We start from the raw sequence: 23,108 nt of genomic DNA on the forward strand, positions 1-23,108 counted from the left end.
CAAAATTCAGCCAATTAAAATCAATTAGATGCCCTTATAAAATTATTGATAAAGAAAGTGAATAGGACTTGTATCCTGACTAGGAAGGTTACACTTTTGTACATTCACTATCAACTTCAGCTCATTATGCCTCTAAATAGTTTCTGTCTTTCAGATCAAAGCTTTTAGACAATATTGTAAAGAACCAAAGGATGCGGCATCAGTCATATAGAAATGATTTTTGATTTTTAAATCATATATGAAATGCATGACAAGGAACAAATGAACATGCTAGAACTACTAAGGGATCAGCTAGTTTCAACTACCAACAAACCCAGAAAGAGTAAACAAAAAAGCACAAAGAGTAACAGAAAGAAGGAATACATCTTATAGCTCCTCAAAATACTCTGAAAGTGACCTGTGGAAACCTACTTAAGAAAATACATTCTAAATTCCAGAACACTGACGAGGTGTTTGCCTTCTCAGAATCACTCTAAAAGCTGAAATATAAATGGGATATTAATTGGACACCATAAGATATTAACAAGTCCATACAAAAATGAAGTATATTTAATTAATCAGCATGTATTTGAAAATGCGAGCTCATGTAGAGTACAGTTGCATTAATGAATATAGTTTAAATAGCATTTAAAACAGAATGTACCTAATATATCCCATAGTCAGGGATATTGTCTTCAGTCATGAGAATGACTTATTGTAAAATCATATTCCATCCAAGCATGTTGAAATAACATATAATCCATAACCTACTCTAGGTGTAAGAAGAGACAGTACAGTCCCTTTAAAACAGAATTTAAAAGGTTGATTCGTGAAACATCTAAGAGTCATGAAAAAAAAAATTCTCTTTTCCAAAATAACTAATTTGATCTTGGTAAGTAAATTATCTGAAAGAAATGGTTAACTTCCATCCCTTCTATTGGACTATGGATCTCATCATACATTGTAAATTTCTGTTTTGTTTACTTAAAAAAGTTCTACTGATTGCTTTGATCATAGCCTCCTTCACATCCTTGTTCCTGAGACTGTAGATCATGGGGTTCAACATAGGAATCACTGTGGTATAAAACACAGCCACCATTTTTCCCTGCTCCACAGACTCCTCAGTTGGGCTTCTAAGATACATGAAGAAGAGAGTTCCATAAAATATGGTTACAGCTGTCAGGTGGGACCCACATGTGGAGAAGGCTTTCTTTCTTCCTTCTGCTGAATGCATTTTTAAGATGGCAATCAGGATAAATACATAGGAGACAATAATAATCAATAAGGAATAAGAGAAGTTGAGACCGGCTAAAGTGCGCATGGTGTATTCTTTAATGAAGGTCCCAGCACAGGCCATTTTGATGAGAGCTGGGTCTGCACAGTAGAAGTGGTTGATCTCAATGTTCCCACAGAAGTATAAACCATGAGTCCAGAGTGTTGAGATCAGACTGATAAAGAAGCCATATATATAAGGAAACGAGATCAGTCGGATACAGACAGTCCTTGACATTCTGCTGCCGTATAATAGAGGGTTGCCAATCGCCATGTATCTATCAAAGGCCATCACAGCAAGGATGAAGACCTCTACGTGGACAAAGGCAATGAAGAAGAAACATTGCACTATACAACCGGGATAGGAAATGGTTTTGGTCTGGGATATCAAGTTTTCCAACATTTTAGGGGTGATGTTAGAGGAGAACCACACATCAGCAAAAGACAAGTGACTGAGGAAAAAGTACATGGGGCTGCTGAGCTGGGGACTGATCCTGATTAATATGACCATGGCAATGTTCCCAACCAAGGTGATAATGTAGACCATTAAGAAAATCGCAAAGAAAAGGAGTTGCAATTCAGGATGACTAGTTAATCCCAAAAGAATAAATTCTGTCACATCAGTAAAATTGAGCATTTTCTTAAATCTGGTCCAGATAGAGGTGCATTTTATCTAATAAAATAAATAGAGATCAGTAAATACACATACCAAATATAGCCATTCTTCCTTTATAGTATCCTTTCCTAACCCATTCCTTTTAAAGCCTCTGCTGTTTTTCTTCTGTTCTCTCCTCTCTTTCTCAGATATCTTTTCTTACCAGTATTTCTTTTCCAATGCATGTATGTATCCACGATATTTTCTACACATATGTTAAAATATTCTCTGGTACAGAAATGTATTGACAGAACTTCTACAAAGATTTTATAAGTCTGCAAACAAATATTTCTGACAAAGAACTTTTACTCTTGCTATTTCCCGGAAGGGGAAAGGCCTCTTTTCAGTGGCCCCCAATTCTGAGAAGGTGTATACATTTTATTTCTTCATTAGATTTATAGGATTTAGAAGGCCTATACTATATTTGAAATGTAAAGCACAAGGAAAGAAATGCTATTCCATAATCAGAAAGTAAAATGTCATTTCCATTTAGTCACCTTTAAATTTCCAATGTTTATTATAAAGAGAATATAATAAAACTGTGTAGATGGCTTGACATAAATCTAATACTAACAGAATTTAAAAAAAAGGAAAGAAAATCTCTTAAAGCATCACACTAATTTAACAATTTAAAAAAATAATAATCGAGTCAATCTAAAAAATAGTTTAATCCTTTTCAGGTATTGTCCACATTATAAACAAGCCTAATAGTAATGAACTTGAAACAGGGTGCTCAACCATATCTTGAACAAAACCCTCGCCATTTTTCCTTTCCCTAGCCTGTCTCTGTTTCCAAGTATGATTTTGCTGTTAACTCCCCTAAAAGTTAAATGTTAACTAATGCTTCCCCTTGCTTCCCCTAGGACCTTGGAAAACAAGTGATATTAATCTAAGCCTGTCAAACAGGATGACAGATGGCACCAGCCAACCCCTTGGCTGATGGGATAAGGCAAGAAAAAATCAACAAGTTTCAAATAGGACCAAACAGAAAGAGAATGCACATTCCACAAATTCCTAAGACCTATAGCCCCTTTTCCCTTTAAAACCCTAGCTGGCCTGCAGTTCCCTGAGACAGACGGTTTTAGGAGGAGCTCATTCCCCTCCGTCTCCAGATACCCGTATATATAATATAGCTCTTGCTGCCCACTTCACCCCGTCTCAAGAATTGGCTGTTTGCCTCAGGCTGCTGTAACTAGTGAAATTGCAGGGACAAACTCAAGCAGCACCTCCTTTCTAAGATCTTCTTCTCCATTTGTCCTTGAACCATTAATAAATTCTATGGCAGACTCACTCTTCCATTTCTTTCTCCTTTATTGGCCTGTTAAACTTGAAATTAGAAATTATGTGTTTATTCACATTCATTAGCCCGGGACTGTTATGATTCAGGTTAATCATTAAAAAAATAATAATTACAGTTTGTGGCAGTCAGAAATCGATGTCTTCTCCATTTGTTGAACACCTAATGATTATTTCAGCCTATTGTGCCCTTGAACATAACATCTTTCATAGTTTCTTTTACTTCCCATTTCCCTGGTATCTGTTAGTCAATTGTTCTTAAATTTCCTTATAACTTTGAATAAAATAGTAGTAATAAAATATGAGCAAAGATCTAAATTATTTCTCTGCGAACATTTAAGCTGAAATTCATAATATCTAAAATGTATTAGAAAGCTAAATAAATTTGGGGACTGGGGAGGAGGTGTTGTTTTCTTATTGTATCAAATTAAGTTGGCTAGCTATTTGGATTCCGGAAATCTCCTAGCACATTCCAATATTGTGATTCAAATATTTAGAGCTATTTTATCAGGTGGAATTTTCTTCTTGTTTGTACTTATGCATGGGCCAAGGGACTACACAACTGAGAGTTCTTCATAAAACTATTTGGTGTTTGCTACCAAAGTACAAGTGAGAAGAATGTCATCATCTTCACTTACCAGCTGGTCTCTCGTGATATTGAGGAGCTGAGAAGAAATAAAGATGAACTACATGGGTATCTTGTTTGTTGCCTCAAAATTACATATTAATGAACTGTGAAATGTTTCATTAAGAATAAAATGAGAAAAGTCTTACATAGTAAATCTGTTCAATTCCCAACTTTAATACTAGATCTGTAAATTTAGACTAGTTATTTAATGTCCTTGTGCCTCAGTTTCCTTACCCATAAATTCAGATAATAAGAATGTCTATTTTATGGCTTGTTATGAAGATTAATTAAGATAACGCAGTGCCGTCGAGTCAATTCTGAGTCATAGCGACCCTATAGGACAGAATATACACATGAAATATTGGAGAAAGGACTCACAGGTGAAAATCTCAAGTTTTGTGTTTTAACCTGACTCTGTTACTATGTTCCTTCATTTGGGTTTCTCTTTCTTTATTTGTATAAACTAGAAGATTGTTTGATTCAGCTGACTTCCCCAGATGTTAACTGCTGCGTATGAATCTATTAAAAGAATCAAAAGCATACTTTATCACCTTCCTTTGTGCCCTGAGAAAAACCTGTTAACATTTATCAGTTTTTTCTTAGTAGCTTTTAACTGATCTTCAGCTGACCAAAGAAAAGCCATAAGAGAAACTGTGTCTTTGAGTTTCTGTAAAGAAACCTCCATTCCTCTAACATCTGCTTAGGGTGCCCCTTACTGGCTAAGAAAGCCAAGTACCTCTGTTAAAAGTTCTCAGCTTGTCATAGATGAGAGTGTTACACGTAAATAATGCAGATTATGATTGTGTGTTCCTTAGATATGCACAAACATAATAATACCTAGGATGAGGAAAAAAATAAATAACCCCACTATGAATCTCAGTATTTCCTGCAAATTGAAAGATATTCTTTCGCATAAATGGAAATGTAGTTGCACAGAACAAGAGAGTCCCCGACTTAGGATGGGGTTCTGTTTAAATCAATTCTACCCTAAGTCTAATATCTCATTTTTTTTTTAAGTTTTCATTATTATTGCCTTTTATCATCAGTATCTTAATAAATTCTACCCTTATTTGTCTTAAGAGGTTGGAAATATTACACATAAACTTACAGATACATATCTAACATTGTATGTAGTACGTATTACGAACAATAAGATATACCAAAAAAAAGATGGTTGTAAGTGCAGTTCCTCATAACTCGAATATATAGTAAGGCAGGGACCACCTGTATTTTAAACAGGAGTACAACTTTTAGTCATTAGTTTTCTCTGGTCCTGTGTTTTGACCAGATTGTTTTACAGTCTCATTTATTTAGGAGACAAGTAGTTATAAGAAGTAGTACTCAAATTACCATAATATGTAGCACTTGGATTTACTATTGAACACACACACACACACACACGCAAATGCAGGCACACGTATTTATACACATACACGCATAGAATTTGTATAAAAACGGCTCGTTAAATTATTTCATTATCACCTGGAAGGTACGCACTGTGTTTGTACCCACTTCCTTGAGGTGTACCTAATATGACTGGGATGTTAAATTGCAATTTTTCAAAAGCTATTCTAATGCATTTTTGTATAACAAAAGGATGAAAAAATGCAGAAAATTATCTAAAATCAGTTATTTTTAGATACTAGATCTTAGAAACTTTTTAGAGGCAACACCAATTTACACTGGATCTATAAAAAGACGATCATGTATTTACCTCCATGTCTTGTTATAAAGATGTATAGAGAAAATCTTTCTTCTAAGGTTCATATCTCATCTACAATACCATTTAGTGTGATGGTTTGCTTTAGAATGATATGTGCAACTCATCTCTTGAAAATAGTTTCCTCTTTTTGAAAAAAATGTGGCTCTTGAGAGAGTTAAATAAGAAGATCCAAGTAAAGATAGCAGAACAGTGCCTAGCATACAGGAAACATTAAGAGTCTTAGCTATTATTGCTATTCTTTTCATCATTACTCATATCTTGACACATTAGTAAGAACATTCTCACTAATTCCACCTGCCTATACTTGAAGCACATATGGATGAAGGTCAAAGACTACAGACTTCAGTATGGATTACACCTCAACAAAAGGAAACAAAATTCTCACAATTGGATCAACAAGCAACACCATGATAAACAGAGAAAAGATTGAAGTTGTCAAGGATTTCATTTCACTTGGCTCCACAATCAACACCCATGGAAGCAGCAGTCAAGAAATCCAATGACGAATTGCATTGGGCAAATCCGCTTCAAAAGACCTCTTTAAAGTGTTAAAAAGCAAAGATATCACTTTGAGGACTCAGGTATGCCTAACACAGGCTATGGTATTTTCAGTCACCTCATATGCATGCAAAAGCTGTAAAGAAAATCAGAGAAGAATTGTTGACTTTGAATTACGGTGTTGGTGAAGAATATTGGATATACCATGGACTGCCAAAAGAATGAACAAATCTGTTGGAAGAAGTACAGTCTAAATGCTCCTTAGAAGCCAGAATGGGGAGACTTTGTCTTACGTATTTTGGACATGTTATTAGGAGGTATCAGACCCTGGAGGAGAACGTCATGCTTAATAAAGTAGAGGGTCAGCGAAAAACAGGAAGGCCCTCAATGAGATGGGTTGACACAGTGGCTGCAACAATGGGCTCAAGCGTAACAACAATTGTGAGGATGGCACAGGACAGAGCAATGTTTCCTTCTGTTGCACGTATGGTCGCTATGAGTTGGAACCAACCAACGTACTTGTTGTTACCCTCTCTATTGACAGGTTTATTTGTTCCTTCCAAATTTTGTTGCTCAGTTCTAAGTTATTCATTGGTTTTAGATTATATGTGTAAACGTGTACTCACACCAGCTGCTTAATGTTGTGTGCCATTGAGTCAGTTCCAGCTCAGAGCTACCTTATGGTGCAGGCCGAGGGTTGAACCCACCAGCTATTTTGTAAGAGGAATATGTGGCAGTCTGCTTCCACAAAGATTACAGTTTTGGAAAACCCACGGGGCAGCTCTAATGTGTCCTATAGGGTAGTTATGAGCTACTTAAAGACTAGAGGTAAAGGCTATTTTTAGCAAATTGGGGGTTAAGACTTTTTTTATTTTATTCTGCTATGTGTTTGTTTATTGCTTTTCAGGAAAACCATTTGTTGTCCTCTCATCCATCATTATCTGTTCCCAAATAACTGTATCTTACCTCTAAAGATACATATAACTGTATAAAGATACATATAACTCTATCTTACCTATAAAGATATATCCTTTCCCTACCAGTTATCATGTGAGTTTGGTCCTTCTCTCCTCATTCCCTGGAGTTTGCATCTATCTTCGTTTTCCTGTTATGTATGTGACTTCCAATATTTGTTTTCTGATTGGCATTTACTTGACAGAAATAAAATTGTGATTGGTGAAAGAAGATGTTTCTCATCCTTTCCTAGAATGTTGGCAGTGAAAGTAAAAGTAAAAATGAAGTCAAAGGAGGGACATTATAGATTGTCTCTGCCAAAGTGGCAAAACAAAGGTGTTACTAAATCTAGCTCAGTTTGTAAAAGACGGAAACAGAGGATGTTATAAACTCTATGAACATATCCTCTTTACAAATGTGCTATTTTCTTTGTCTGCTTCCAAATAATTACCCATTTTCTTGGCATCTAGGAAAGAAAACTGTTCTACAATTCTACTCTATCCAAGCGCTGCTAACACTTTCATTTTTCAACTTTATTGATTTATTTGACCATTAATAAATCTTATATGTATAAAGAGAACATGTTTAACTGCTTCTTTTTTCACTTTAGACGCTTGTAGATGAGAAAATATAAGAAAAAGATAAATGGTGTTAGGCTTCAAGCACTTAAGTGCCGAGTGTATCAGTAAGTCAAGGTATATGACCTGAGTCTCCATCTCCAAGAAGGCCTCAAATTTTAGTAGTTGTTCAATGACAATTCGAACATGGGAGCAGAATGAAATCCTCATTCTTGACCACCTAATGAAATCTAGCTCAGCGTATGGTAAGATACATACAGGGTAAACAACCACCACCTGGGTTTGCCCAGAATTTCCCTCATTTTATCACTGAAAGTTTAGTTCTAGGGAAACCAAAGGTATTGTTTATACTAGAAAGATTACCCCATTTCTGTGAGTTGCATGGGCCTTACAGAGGTCTTCAAAGTGCTTTGAGTGACAGGGTAGAGAATTCTATAAAGTTTTATGTAGGCCTGTCTCGTTCTTTCAGGCTGCCTCCGTGCTAAACTCCAGCCGTTTAGGATATAGAACAAAGAATGAAGAAACAGCTTAGTGGTTTCTAAGCAATATAGGATCATGCATCAGTATACCGAAGAGAGGTGGGCTTCTTTGTCCATAGCTGCATTTGAAAACATATTATTGGCATTTTAAAGATGCTGGTTCTATATAAAAGTTTAACTCAATGACTCTGCATGTGTATAAGACAGAGAGAAAGAGATGTAAAGACAGAAAGGAAGAGAGATTGAGAATGACAGCTGTATTAAAGAAAATAAAAACACGATTATTCAGTCACCACTTAATGATACTTGGAGGATGGAGTCTGGTTGTTTGTTTACATAAGACTGTGTGCACCTGTTTTCAACCGATGACTTGAAGTCCTCAGACAGGGGCAGCAAACAAAGTCACATCCACAGCTGACGCCCATTGCCAAAGTGAAATCTCTTAAGTCCTACCTCCTAATAACCCTCCACAGAATATTCTCTGCCTACTGAGAATAACAAGGCCAGGCTAGGTGGCTGACGCTTTAGGCTGATTCTGTGAGAACACATAGGCTCTACCCATGCATGAACTTACCTGTGCAAGAAGAAAAACTGTTCTGGGCAACATCTCATCTGTCATCACGAACGGGTAATTCAGGAGAATTTATAAGGGCTGAATTTCCCACCGTGGGATTTTCTCATTGGCGAATATAGTCAGAATCATGTAGAAGTAATGAAAACACTACATATTGCATCATTTAAAATGGAAAATTAATCTCAAGGGTAAAATAACTCTCAGCAGAATTAGAATTTTTTAAATAAGAAAAAGAAAAACTCAATATTTTGCTTTCTTCTTATATTACATTGTTTTTTCTGTATCACGGAGTCTATGCAAAAAAAAAAACTTCATTAAAAAAAAGATATTGGTGTCCCATGTGATAACAATTATGTCAGTATTGCTTCAAACTAATTCCTAGGTGAGGGTTGATTTTTGTTGCTGTTTCTGTTCTTGTTGTTTATGTCGTTTTCTTTAGCACTATACAAAAAGACAAAGTGGCATACATTTAGAAGTCACTAGGAAAGGCCTGTTTAAACACTTACTTTATGGCACAGTGCTTGGGTACTAAGGCTGTTAACCAGAAGGTAAGCTGGAATACACAAGCCTCTCGTCTGAAACCCCATGGAGCAGATCTACTCAATCCTATAGGGTCACTATGAGAAGGAATTGGCTCGATGCCAACGGGTTTGGGTTTGTTTGTTTTGATTACTTCTTACAGGCCAGAAAAATTTGAAAACAATTGATGCAGCTACATAACCCTAAATTATTTCCAATTTGTTTTTTTCTTATGATGATAGAGACTTTAGGAAAATATTCACTCTATAAAAAAATTAGTATTGGGAAACTAACAAAGCATCTGTTGGAGAATCTTACTATGGAATTCTACCAGGATATTTCAGACTTACAGGGAGTATCACAAAACTGAAAGACAGATCTAAGCAAACACCACCTGGGTTTTCTTTCATTAAAATCAATTCTCCAAATTTTTCTCAAAACTGTTTCAATACATCATCATTTAAAAGGTAGACAATTTAATAAAAAGAACACAAAAATTACTAGGTTTTGAAAACTAGTACACACAGATACTTTCCCCTTCACCTGTGAAAAGATGGATGTCTTCTTAGGGATCTCTTGATGACCCCAAAGTTCAAATTCTGGCCAGCAAAGGAGGATTTATGCCCTAATTATTGACATCAGCAGTTATTTCAGGAGAATCCCAAATGTGAAAAGAAGAAGCAATTAGAAGTGGAATCCCAGTAGAGAATACTCTTAAAAGGAGAAACAATAATTGGCACCACTGTACCTTCTTGGATGAGGATATTAGGGGGAAAAAAATGTATTTTGTGTTTCACTGGGGTTCAAACCAACGAACGGTCTGCTTTAAGTCCTGGGCAGTGCTTTAGCCAATTCTGCATACCAAACCTCAAATACTATTAGCTTCTTATGAAATGAAATTCAAGTAATTGATCTCATCATTTCAAGATCTACAATGTTTGTTATAGTGAATATATCCAGAATATATACTAAATAAAATGCTCAAAGCTGCTTAAAATGCAGAATACAATGATGAAAAAGATAATCTTTATATGAACGAGCTTGCAAACTGATGGGATCTCTAAGATATGTAAATATGTACATACATACATTATACATTGTGGTCGTCATTGTTACGTACCTTCAAGTCCGATTCCAACTCAAAACAACCCTGTAGGAAAGAGTAGAATTGCCTCATAGGGTTTTCTGGGCTGTAATATTTACTGAAGCAGATTGCCTGGTCTTTTTTCCTGCAAAGTAGCTGGTGGATTGGGACTGACAACCTTTGGATTAGCAGCCGAGAGCTTAACCATTGCTCAGTTTTCAGAACAAAAACTCAAAGTGCTATGGCAGGTCACTGGAGGGAGAGATTGATGACCTTCTAATGACAACAACAATGTCTGACATAGAGTTTAATCCATAAGGATGTGTTAAATAAATGACGGATCGAGGGACATATTTAATTTATTCTTTATGCCATGACTCCCATGTTTGAGAAAGTGGCTTATACTGGGTCCACAACTGAGCCAAGAGAAGCTATGTCTCAAAACATAACTGAGGAAAAGGTGTCTTACACATGTGATTTATTATTCACAAAAAACACGCCAGGTAGGTATCATTACATATATTTTGCAGATGAATAAACTGATACTGAGAGGTAATTTTTCTAAACTTACACAGCTGATAAGTAAGCCTTAAAACTGGGATTTGGACCCAAGACTGAATAACTCCAAAACCAATTATTTTCCCTCCATACCATTCTGTGCTGATGTGAACAGAATTTTTTTTTTTTTTGCTTTTTTTAATAAACAAAAAACCTGAGGAGAATGTCATAACACATGGCTGGATGTTTGGATGGTTGGTGAGGACAAAGCAACCCACAAAATTGCCATTCACGCGACATAAAGAAAATTTATGAACTTCTGCCCACAGACAAGGCTTTCCCAGTGAGCCTAAATGTATAAAGATCACAAAAAGGGTTTATTCTTTCCCAGGTGTGGAACTTCCCTGGCCTCAGTAAGTACCTATTGGCCAATTCCCATCAAATTTCTTCCTTGTCTGAGCAGCTGTGGAGTTCCTTCTGTTTCCCAACACCTCAAACCATAACTCATTCCTATCTTTTCTCTGCCCCAGGCTGCCTAGTTTATATTTCTGGGAAATTATTGCAGTACGTATTTGATTTTTCAACTATAACATTATTATGAAGATTGAAATGAAATATCTGTGAAGGTGATAAAAGCCAGAAGTTGTTTTCCAATTGCAGCATATAATCATGAATGAGTCTCAAGGAAGATGCATTGTCACAAAGATTTATTGCTCAGAATTTGTTTTCTGACATTCTTTCATTATGGTTCAGAGTTCGCTTTTATCTGTGTCCATCCTGTGATAAAGGACATAGGGTCACTATAGGGTCCCTATGGGTCGTACTCAACTCAATGGCACACAACAGTGTGCAATTATCCCTGCCTAGTGCCAGTAAAATTATGTTCTTAAATTCTTGCTAAGAAATGACTTGCCTCAATGAGCTTGCAGCAGGCCATTTATCTGATCTATACAAGATAAAGAGCTGATTATGTATGAAACCAAACTATCTATTGTTCTGTTTCAATTACATGTTAGAATGGGGAGAAAGACTAGCACAGTGAAAAAATATGTATATACATGTATATATAATATATACATGTACATATAATTGACTATAGATAATGCAGAAGCAGAAAGAGGAAGAAATAGACAATTTCATAATCATTCAACAAAAATGAGTTCAGCATCAACTCTGTATCAGACACTATGTTAAGGTAGTAAAGATAAAAAGATTAAAAGGCACGGTCCCTTCCTAGAAAAACTGAAGTACACACATTTAACTACAATATCATGTTATAAATCCAATGATAGAATTGTAAACCCATTGTGAATCTGGATGTGGTAACTCCACAGCCTGAATCTATTAGACAAATCTTTCTGAACGGGGCAACGCCTTAGCTGAATCATAAATGATAAGGGTTAAAGGGACTGTGGGGGTAACCTGGAGCTGGCAGTAGAAAGGCCACTAAATGTTCCACAAAATTCCCTCTGCTGTTCTGGGTAGGGCAAAAGCTATCATCATCATAATAATAAAATCTTGTTTAAGCAAATTGCTGATTCTCTCATACTAACGTGAGGGAATGTCAGCCACATATCAGGTGGCAGCAACTGAAAATGGACATATAAGCACAACGTTGCAGTCCATTTGCCATGTCAACTCTGGAAATCTGCAGCATCGTGCAAGAAACAAAGGGGCCACCTTTCTGACTGTACCTCCTCCTAGTATTTCCCCCATTTATTAAGCTCCAGCCACATTGTCTTTTTTTTTTTTTTTTTTGATACTCCAACATGTCAAGTTAATACCTGAAGCGCTGTACTTGTTATCATTTCTGCTTGATATGCTTTCCAAAGATCCACTCATGATTGTCTTCTCATTTAGGCTTCAATCCAATGTCACCTCTTCTAAGAGACCTTCCCCTTCCATACAAAATAGCACATTAGCATGCCCCACACTTCTGATCCTGCAATTTTCTTCCCCATTGTCTTACTTTACCTTCTCATAACACTTACTAGGACCTGAAAAGATTTCATTGTTTGTTTTGGTGACTTGCTATCTGATTCCTCTTCTCTCCAAAAAGTAAGCCTATTGCTGTATTGTTGTTAGTTGTCATGAACTGGATTCTAACTTATAGCGATACCATGTGGATAAGGATAGAACTCAGCTGTATGGGGTTTTCAAGGCTATGTCCTTCTGGAAGCTGAACACCAAGCCTGTCTTCAAAGGCTCCTCTGGGCGGGTTCTAACCACCAACATGTTGGCTGGTAGTCAAGTGCTTAACTCTTTGCTCCATACGGGGACCCATAGCTCTATTAACTCTATGAAAGTCAAACAATTACATTCATAGACAATTACTTAACTCATCAGATTACCAATTATATACTCTTAGTAACTTTACTATTAACCATGGCTTTAACAAAAAAGACTTCAAATGTGACTATTGTAAAGATGAGTAGAAGGAAGTAGTTGTGTGAAGTGGGAATGCAAGGCTTGCTAAAAGAATGTCAATACCTTCTTTTAATAATATCAATTGGTAAATCCACAATTTAAAAAATCAATGAAAAGAAATACAGCACATAATTACAAATATGCAGGCTATTATCAGAACAACAACAACAAAAAAAATAACAAGAATGTGCTGCCCACAGGAACTTGGGGGTGGGGAGGAGAGAAATAGGAGTTTATATTTATTTGGTTGTGGTCCTTGTATATCATTTAACTTTTAAAACTATGTAAATGATTTATGTAATGATTTTAATTAATAATTATAAATATTTTTAATTAAGCATACACATATCTAAAAACAGATAAAATGACTAGAAGAATACAAACAAAATTTTAAAATTTCTTTGAAGGTTTGGGTGTTCACTTTCTATGTCACGTGTTTCTGCATGTTTGCATCAGCCAAAAGAATCTACTTCATGATGTGGAAACGAGAAACGTCAACAGATCATAGTAGTCTATAAAAACAAAGAGTGTTTCTTATCCGTTCTATATTTTCATTGTGAGTTGACTGAGGGCTCTGTTCTATGTCCCCTCACTCAAGATCCCAAGCTGGGTTAGCATACACCATCTTAAATCTTGGTGGTGGCCATGAAAAAAAAAAAAAAAGCAGCAACAAGCGGGGTGTCTCACAAACAATTAAATTTTCAGCTGAGAAGTGACACATATGACTTCTAATCCAACTCATTGTCCATAAATAGCCACAAGTCCCCACACAGTCCCAAAATGACTAGAAATATCATTCTACTATATGCCTAACAAAGAACTAAAAAAAAAAAAAAAAAACTAATTAATATGAATGAGTATAACAAGCAGGTAAAACTTTGCAATCAACATTTTATATATTTATATTATGACAGTTTTAAAATGCAGAGTTCTAACTTGGTATACCTGATTTCCCATTTTATCACCGGTTCTTTCCTAAATCTTGACAAAATGGTCTAGATAAACTTTTGGGAACAAAGAATAATAAGATATGTTAAGAAAGTAGTTTTTTTCTCAACAACCTTTTGGTAAATGCTTCTTTCACATCTTTATTTCTAAGGCTATAAATCATGGGGTTCAACATGGGGATAACCGTGGTATAAAATACAGCCACCATTTTCCCCTGTTCCACAGATTCCTTTGAGGGGGGTCTGAGATACATGAGAAAAAGAGTTGCATAGAATATGCTGACAGCTGTCAGATGGGCACCACAGGTAGAGAAAGCTTTGTGTCTGCCCTCTGTAGAGCGGATCCTCAGGATGTCAGGAAAAATATAAAAATAGGAAACAAGGATAATGAGGAGTGAAAAGGAAAGGTTACACCCAGCCACAACAAGCATTGATGTCTCTTTGTTGTAAGTGTCAGAACAAGCCAGCTTAATCAGTGGAGGGTCAGCACAGTAGAAGTGGTTAATCTCATTGGGGCCACAGAAGGCCAGGTTGTAGGTCCACATGGTCTCCATCAGCCCAGTGAGAGCTCCATACACATAAGGCGCTGTGATGAGGGATGTACAGACACTCTTGGACATTTTGCTGCCATAAAACAGAGGGTTGCAGATGGCCATGTACCGGTCAAAGGCCATCACGGCCAGGATATAGATCTCCACATGGACCAAGGCGATAAAGAAGTAACACTGCACCAGACAAGCAGAATAGGAAATGGTTTTCTTCTCTGAGAGGAAAATGTTGCCTGATCCTGGGCCTACCTAGTCCAAAATGTAACTTTCAGGACTGAAGAATTTCCTTATTCCCAATTACTATGAGAGAAGGGGATGAATTGAAAGAAAAGGAGAAGGTATTAAAGATGGATTGATACAGTGGCTGCAACAATGGGCTCAAGCATGACGATTGTGAACATGGAGCAGGACCAGGCAGTGTTTTGTTCTGTGGTACATAGGGTCGCTATGAGTGGGAACCGACTCGAAGGCACCTAACAACAACAATATCAAAGGATAACATTAGCTCCAATGACCTTGTTATTTGTTTTTGTTTTTTTCAATAACTTCCACCCAACCAATTCCCTACTGGAGAAATGTTAGTAATAAATCAGGGCTAGTTTGATGATTTAGAGCCCTGGTGGTGCAGTGGTTAAGAGCTTGACTGCTAACCATGAAGGTTGGCAGATCAAATCCACCAGCCACTACTTGAAAACCCTATGGGGCAGTTCTATTCTGTCCTGTAGGGTTGCTCTGAGTCAGAATCAGCTCAATGGCAAAGCATTTGTTTGTTTGGTCCAAACTGATTGGAATAGGGACTTACCAGTTTGAGTGTGGAGAATTTCTTTGTTCTTTTTGTATTATTTGGAAGAACTGAAAAATATATATATATTTTGGGAGTTGCTCAATATTTAAATTACCCTGCCATTTGCACTCCTTTTTTAGAATCCTTGGGAAAGGTATTTCCTGTTTTATGGAGTAGAACTATAGGGTTACTACGAGTCACAATCAACTGAATGGCAGTGAGTTTGGTTTGGGTATGGAATAGAAAAGTAATGGAAATTCTCTAGTCTTGACCACACATTTCTGGTTTCCATTATGACCTCTGAGATATCAGTTCCTTGGTTCAGGTAGAAGTATGCTGGGATCACAGCCTTGTCCCTCATTGTCTTAACTCACCAAATGAGTGATTCAAGGTGGACAAAATATTTTTGCCTCAAACTGGTTGCTGCGGGGGCTTAAAGATCAGACGATCCTGCAAAAGAACACTGATCATGTCTGGTTCCTGGATTCTAGACCTCCATGGTAAGCTATCTGTTCTTTAAGACTTGTCTTCCATCTCCACATTGATTTGGATTGATTAGGATAGCCATAGGTGACTACTGTTGTTTGCAACAAAGAAAAAATGCTAACGATATTGATATTAGCTGAAATGCGTATGTTTATTTTTCTATAAGGAGATCATTTCTACTCACTAAAAATATCCTATGAGAGAAGACTGTTCCGTAACTATGAACGAGTAAACAAAGGTTTAGTTTGTGGTTTATATAACAAGTTAAATCTGGGTTTTCTCTATTTCATCACAGTAGTGATTTTGCCTTGTCCATTCTTACATGCCAATCTTCCATCACTCTTTAGCTTGTTTACTTTTTTTAAAATATAAAATTTATATTGAGAAAAATGCACTGTGTCTTAAACACACAAGCTCGTGTATGTTTACAAATGCATACACCCATGTAACCTACCATGGGACATTTGTAAATGTTAGGATTAAAGCAAACCAAGCGTAATGTTTCCATAAAGCTCCAGTAGTGTTAGCATAAAATCAGTTCATGGACTGTCCTACTCCCTCCATAAATTCCTTATCCTGAATCTCAGTTTTACCACTAATTTAACTTTAACCAGCACTTAACATACGGTGCCTTATATGCCAAATTTCAGTCTAAGTGCCCTACACATATTCAGGTACTTGACTTTCAAACCAACTTTATGGTATTCTGTTCCTTTCGGATTCCAACAATAACATTGTTTCCTCAGTTTTGGTCCAGAAAGAAATGCCGTTATGGATAGTGGAGTGTCCTGGTTAAAAAGGCTATGGTGTCAGCCTGTTGAATTCACCACCTAGCTTCAGCCCTTCTAATATGAATAACTTGGAACATGTTTCTTAATACTTCTGGGCTTAAGTTTCTTCTACTGCAAAATAGAATTAATGAAATTACTGCCCCACAGGGCGATTTTGGAAATTACACATAAATAAATTATGCAATCTGTATAGCACTGTACCTAATGTGTACCAAGCCTTTAATAAACGTTAACTATCATTTATGTTAACTGATGATTTCAGAGCAAATGATTTTAGGTATTTAACAGGCTCTGGGATCCTTAATCACTTTTCTAAGTAACAATAATTTAGTTACTAAATGTCTATACTTTCTTGTAATTGGCATTCTTCTCATCTAGCCATTTAATCATCTCAACCCACCTAATTCTGACAATATATAGCATTGCATAAATAGATAACGTTTTCATGATTATGATACATGCAGAATAAAGAAACCTACCTACAAGTGAAGGCAGAGCTGTCCTTACAGTGAATAATGGCTTCTTGGGTGAATAACTAAAGGAGAATTTATGTGTTGATTCCTTTCCCTAAGGCATTTCACAAATGTGTGAAGCTGAAGCAATTACGTTGTGACAAAATTGTTTTTGCTGAATGAGTTCTCTGGAGAAGTAACAATCAGAAAAAAAGCAGATTTAAAATGGGAGCTACCCACTCCGTAGGGCTTTTCTCCTTTATGTTCAGTCTCAATATTTTTCTTCTCCTACACTGAGAGTACCATAGGGTAACCTTGATGTCTGCAATGGACTCACAGATCGCATCACCCTAACTACTGTAATTGTAGCTTAATCCAGTCTTTGGGTATTGTTTCTTCAACACTATTGTAACACTTTGTATCAAAATTATATTTCCTCCTCCTACGAAATTATACTTCCTAACTCCTTCGCAATGTAAATATAACGTATTTATATTGGAATGAATCTTTTACTGTTTGAAGGCTAATATTATTTGTTATTAATTTTAAGCAATAATATTTCTATAGAAAATGTACACAAATCATAAGGGTAAAACTTCATAAATGTTTGCAAAGTTAAAATATTTGTGTAACCAGCCCCTAAATCAAACGGTAGCGAATTAGCAACACTGTAGAAGACCTCCTCATACCATTCTCCAGTCCAACACCTCAAATTAACTACATTCTAACTTGTCACAGTGTAATCAGTTGCCATTCTGTCGACTTTGACTCATGGTGGTGCCATGTCTGAGAGAATAGAACTGTGCTCCATACAGGGTTTTCAATGGCTAATTTTTTAGAAGTAGATCTGCCAGGGCTTCTTCTGAGGCATTTTTAGATGGGCTTTGGCAGATGCCTCCAACCTGCCCATTAGCAGCCAAGCACAATAACCATTTGCACCAATAAACTACTTAATTTTGTCTCTTTTTGAATTTATGTTGTTGGGGACATACAGTGTCTATATAAATAGAGTATAGGAAAAATCTCACTCTCATTGCTGTATAGAATTCCATTGCATGACTACACCAAAATTTATATATCTTTACTGTTATTGATAGATATTTAGTCTGCTTCCAGATTTGGCTATTACCAAAAAAAAAAAAAAAAAAATTATCCTTGAGTAAAAAAAAAATTTTTTATATATATATCTTTAAGATTCTATTTATGCATTTCTGCTCATTACATACTGACTGGAATTGCTTGTTTACAGGGTGTGTTTATGTTCAACTTACATAAATACCGTCAACTAGTTTTTCCACACTGGTTATACCAATTTACATTCCCTCCAGCATTATATGTGAGATTCAATTGTTCTGTTTTGCCACCCTGGAATGTGTGTATAGGTAACGATATCTCAATGTAATTGTAACTTGCATTCCTTTAGCGATCACTGAAGTTGAACACGTTGTTATAGGTTTACTTACTTCTTTGAACATTATTTGTGCATTTGCGGGGCAATGGATAGTTATTGTGTGGCCTTTCTCGCCATGGTCTTGTAACTCCCACCCAGGTGATTGGGCGGGACTGAGTGGTCCATTGAAGGGATTGACCAGTTTTTGCCATACTTCTGGGCTTAAGGTGAGCCAACCCAGAGGCAGGAAGAAGAGGATCCCACCATCACCAGAGAAGAACAGCCAGGTGTGGAGAGCCCCTCCTTTGGGCCAGGGATCTCTGCTTTGAAAAGCTACTGGACCCAGGAGACAGAGAGCAAGCTAAAACCCTGAAGACAGTGAGAAGTGGTGGCAAGAGATACAAGCCAGAGACCATGCAATGGGCTTCCTGGCCTACAGAGCAAGAAAGCTCAGTGTCTTGGGGCCACAGTTTATTGGCAGAGAGGGGTGCCTCTGGGCACTTGTTAGCAGGAGCTAAAAGAGTTTTGTAATGCTTGCCTGAGCAGGTCAGAGGCATAGGGCCAGAGAGAGGTGTGCCTGTGAGCTCAGCTGAAAAGAAGCTATCCTGATAGAAGAACTGTGTCCTGAGCATTCCTGAGCCTGAATTATAGTATATTACTTCCATAATAAACCAGATAATTGTGAGTATTATCTGTGAGTTCTGTCTGGTCATTGCAATGAATTATCGAACCCATCAGAGATGTAGATAGCACCATGGGAGAGATGGTTGGTGTCAGGACTGGTAAAGATGGTGGAGAAAAGAGGCATGTCTGACCTCTGCCTCATAGGAATCAGCTTTGGGGTATTGACCTTAATTCTTCTTCCTCGTTGAGAGAAGGTCAAACACTGCCCCCATGCCATTTTTACAGCAGCGAGTGTTCATAACATTTGCTAAGATATCTGGTTTCTTTATTTACTCAAAGAAGAGTTTATATAAAATATTCTAGGTATGAGTCTTTTGTCAGATATGTGTAGCACTGTTATCTTCTCTCAGTCTGTACCTCGTCGTCTTAGTTACTTAGCACTGCTATAACAGAAATGGAAACCCTGGTGGTGTAGTGGTTAAGTGCTACAGCTGCTAACCCAAGGGTTGACAGTTGGAATCCGCCAGGGACTCCTTGGAAACTCTATGGGGCTGTTCTACTCTGTCCTATAGAGTCACTATGAGTTGGAATTGACTCAACGGCACTGGGTTTGGTTTTGGTTTTTTATAACAGAAATACTTCAACTGGATAGTTTTAACGAAGAGAAATTTATTTTCTCACTGTCTGGGAGGCTAGAAATTTGAATTCAGGGCACCAGCTCCAGGGGAAGGCTTTTACTCTCTGTTGGCTCTGGGGAAAAGTCCTTGTCTTCAGTCTCCCCTAGTCAAGGAACTTCTCAGTACAGGGACTGCAGGTCCAAAGGATGTGGTATTCTTCTGGCTCTTGTTTCTTGGTGGTATGAGGTCCCCATGTTTCTCTGCTTGTTAATCCTACCTCATTAATATCATATAGGTAGGATTTATAACACATAGGAAGATCACATCAGATGACAAAATGGTGGACAATCACACAGTACTGAGACTCATGGCCTAGTCGAATTGATAACACATTTTTGGGAGATACAATTCAATCTACAACACATGCCTTTCCATTCTTTTAATACTGCCTTTTGATAATGACTCTTCTTAACTTGAAAACAGTCCAATGCATCATAATTTATGTGTTTGCTTTAAGAGCTATTTGCTATCTCAAAGTTATGGCCATATTCTTTGATACTTCATTCTAGTAGTTTTATTGTGTTATCTCTGACATTAGGTACTTTAATCCAACTGAAGTTGACAGTTGTGCATGGTGTGATTAGTGGGTAATATTGTATTAATTTCACACAGGTGTTATTGATCCAAGGGTGTTTATTGAAAAGATCTTAATCTCCCCATTCATTTCAGTGTCTGTCTGCCACATAACTCTAGTGATCAAATACATGTGTATCTGAGTTCACCTGAAGAATGACGTTCAGTGTTTTGTTTGTTTGTTTACTTATTTCATTATTTTGGGTCTACAGGCAACAAATTCTCTTAAGTTCCTGATTTTCCGAAAGTATTTCTATTTGGCGTTTACTTTTGGAGATATGCCCTAGACAAACACACTAGGTTGGCAGGTTTTCTTTTGTTTTGTTTTTCTTCCACACCTTAAAGATCATGTTGGTTTATGGTTTCTGTTGTTTCTGTTAAGAAACCAGTACTCATCTTAGTGTTGCTATTTTGGAGGTAAAGTGTCGTTTTTCTCTAGTTGTTTTCAAGTTTTCTGTTGTCTTTGAATTTTTCATGGTCATATGTTTAACTTGTGTGTATGTGTTTGAATTTTCATATTTTCCTTACATTTTTATGAACCAGAGCTTTAACTATGAAAATTCATTGAGGCCTGGGTGGTTGATGATTCATTCCTCTGACAGGTACTTGTGTTTTGTGTCATTCTCTTGAGCCTGCTTCCAACCTAGGTATCCTTTAAATTCACTTTTTGGTTTGCAATTTTATAGTCCATGAAAACATTATAAATTTTAAGCCAAATTGACATGAACATTAGCCTACTGTCATTAATTTATAGAAGAGAATTTTTATTATTTAATTTTATTTTCGGTGAAAATATACACAGCAAAACCTCTTCCCGTTCCAGAATTTCTAGACATAATGATCAGTGATACTGGTTATATTTGTCACATTTTGTCAACATTCCCTTAATTTCTGTTCTAGTTGTTTCACTTCCATTTATTTAAACTTCCTGCCCCCCTAGCCTTCTCATCTATGCTTTAAAATAGCTGTTAACCTTTGGCATTATATGCATATATATAATTATACATGGTTTTGTTTTGTTTTGTTTAATGCAGTACTGAACGGTGACAATTTACCCTTTGGGCTAAACTGTTACTTCGTTTGAAGTCGACTTCAGGAGATAGATTCAACTCAAGGTTTGAAGAGCAACTCAGGTTCACAGTCTTGGGAACTCCTCCAGTCGTATTAGGTCCAGTAAGCCTGATTTCTTTTAGAATTTGAAGTTTTGTTTCACATTTTTCTCCCTTTTTATCAGAATTCATCTACTGTGTTACTGATCAGAACATTCTGATCAGCCAGGCACCATATCGTTCTTATCTCATGGAGAAGGAGGCAGTGGTTCAAGTAGACAAGTAGTCCTGTAGCTCAGTTCCCTCTCTGATTCTTGGGTTTCTTTCTTTCTCTTTTGATCCAGATTATTAAATACCAATAGTTGTATCTTAGATGGCTACTTGTAAGTTTCTAAGACCTGGACACTGTCCAACATACTCAGAGGTAGAATATAAACTTTAAGAACTCTATTTTGCCCATTAACTGGATTGTCCCATGAGACTATGGTCCTAAACCCCCAAAGCAAGAGCATTAATCCCATGAGGTGATTGGTTATGTCTAATTAGTATCATCATCTGTACTCCCTGTTTTATATTTTTGGCTGTTATTATTGCAAGAACTAGCATTTGTTCATTCATCCCTTTTCCCTGCATACAGCTTATTGATATCAGTTTCATCAATCATGCTGTGGAAAGTTCTCCCATATTCAGTGCCATCTTTCTCCCATTTCTATAAACAAAAAGTAACTATTAACTAGAGAGTATTTCTATCACTCTCCCCTACCCCAGTAACCAGTAATGAACATAGGTTTCTGCATATTTACCTATTCATGTAATTTCATAAAAATGAGAGATACAATATTTTTATTTTGTGATTGACTTAGTTCACTCAACATAATGTCCTCCAGATTCATCCATGTTGTAAGATGTGTTGGGGACACATTTTTGTTTATCACTGAGTAATATCCTATTGTATGTATGTACCACGTTTGACTTATCCATTCATCCATTAATGAGCACTTGGGTTGTTTCTGTCTTTTTGTTATTCCGAATAGTTCTGCAATGAACGTAGGTGTGCATGTGTCTGTTCATGTCACTTCTATTAGATCCCTAGGGTATGTATGTAAGAGTGGAATTTCTGGGTCTTATGGCAGCTCTAACTCTAGTTTTTTTAGTAAAATAAGATTTTTAACTTCTCCATGAATCAAAGCCTAGACAGACTACTCCTTTTTTTTTTTTTTTCCACTCTGTAATTGAGCAGAGATTTTAGCTCTACAGCAATCCTAACCCCATGAGGCGTCTCTGTTCCAACTGCTCGCCTTGGACACAGCTCATCACTTGTATCCCATCTCCCATGCAGATCATTACCTCTGAGGCTTTAGGTTACCCGTAGGAAAGCTGTTCGTTTCAACACCAACTTACCACCCATAATTCTACTCTCAACCCATTTCAAACTCTGTAGATTTTCATCATTCTCCTGAAAGCTAAGATATATATTTAAAAGTTTTTAAAATCTGTGTTATGCCCTGTACGTTTATGTCTCTATGAGTCAATTATTTTTAATATATATACTGTGCCACATTGTTGGAAATGAAAGTCTTAGATCCTTTAAAATAAAAACAAATGATGACAGACCTTCCTCCC

General features: G+C 36.7%; 2 protein-coding genes across 2 annotated transcripts; both read right to left on the reverse strand.

Moving 5' to 3' along the window:
• Window positions 1-524: 524 nt before the first annotated feature.
• On the reverse strand, window positions 525-3,373 carry LOC100655334 (olfactory receptor 5M3-like). The gene has a single exon (XM_023542481.2). It carries the CDS (start codon window positions 1,886-1,888, stop codon window positions 914-916), a length of 975 nt encoding a protein of 324 aa, XP_023398249.1. The 5' UTR covers window positions 1,889-3,373; the 3' UTR covers window positions 525-913.
• A 10,824-nt stretch (window positions 3,374-14,197) lies between these two features.
• Window positions 14,198-22,829, reverse strand: LOC100655047 (olfactory receptor 5M8-like). Its single transcript, XM_064289404.1, has 3 exons — window positions 22,753-22,829; window positions 16,799-16,831; window positions 14,198-14,885 (listed from the first exon to the last, which is right to left on the reverse strand). Exons 1-3 carry the CDS (start codon window positions 22,827-22,829, stop codon window positions 14,198-14,200), a joined length of 798 nt encoding a protein of 265 aa, XP_064145474.1.
• Window positions 22,830-23,108: the final 279 nt, after the last annotated feature.

This window comes from Loxodonta africana, chromosome 7, assembly GCF_030014295.1.
Source record: "Loxodonta africana isolate mLoxAfr1 chromosome 7, mLoxAfr1.hap2, whole genome shotgun sequence".
Lineage (NCBI taxonomy): Eukaryota > Metazoa > Chordata > Mammalia > Proboscidea > Elephantidae > Loxodonta > Loxodonta africana.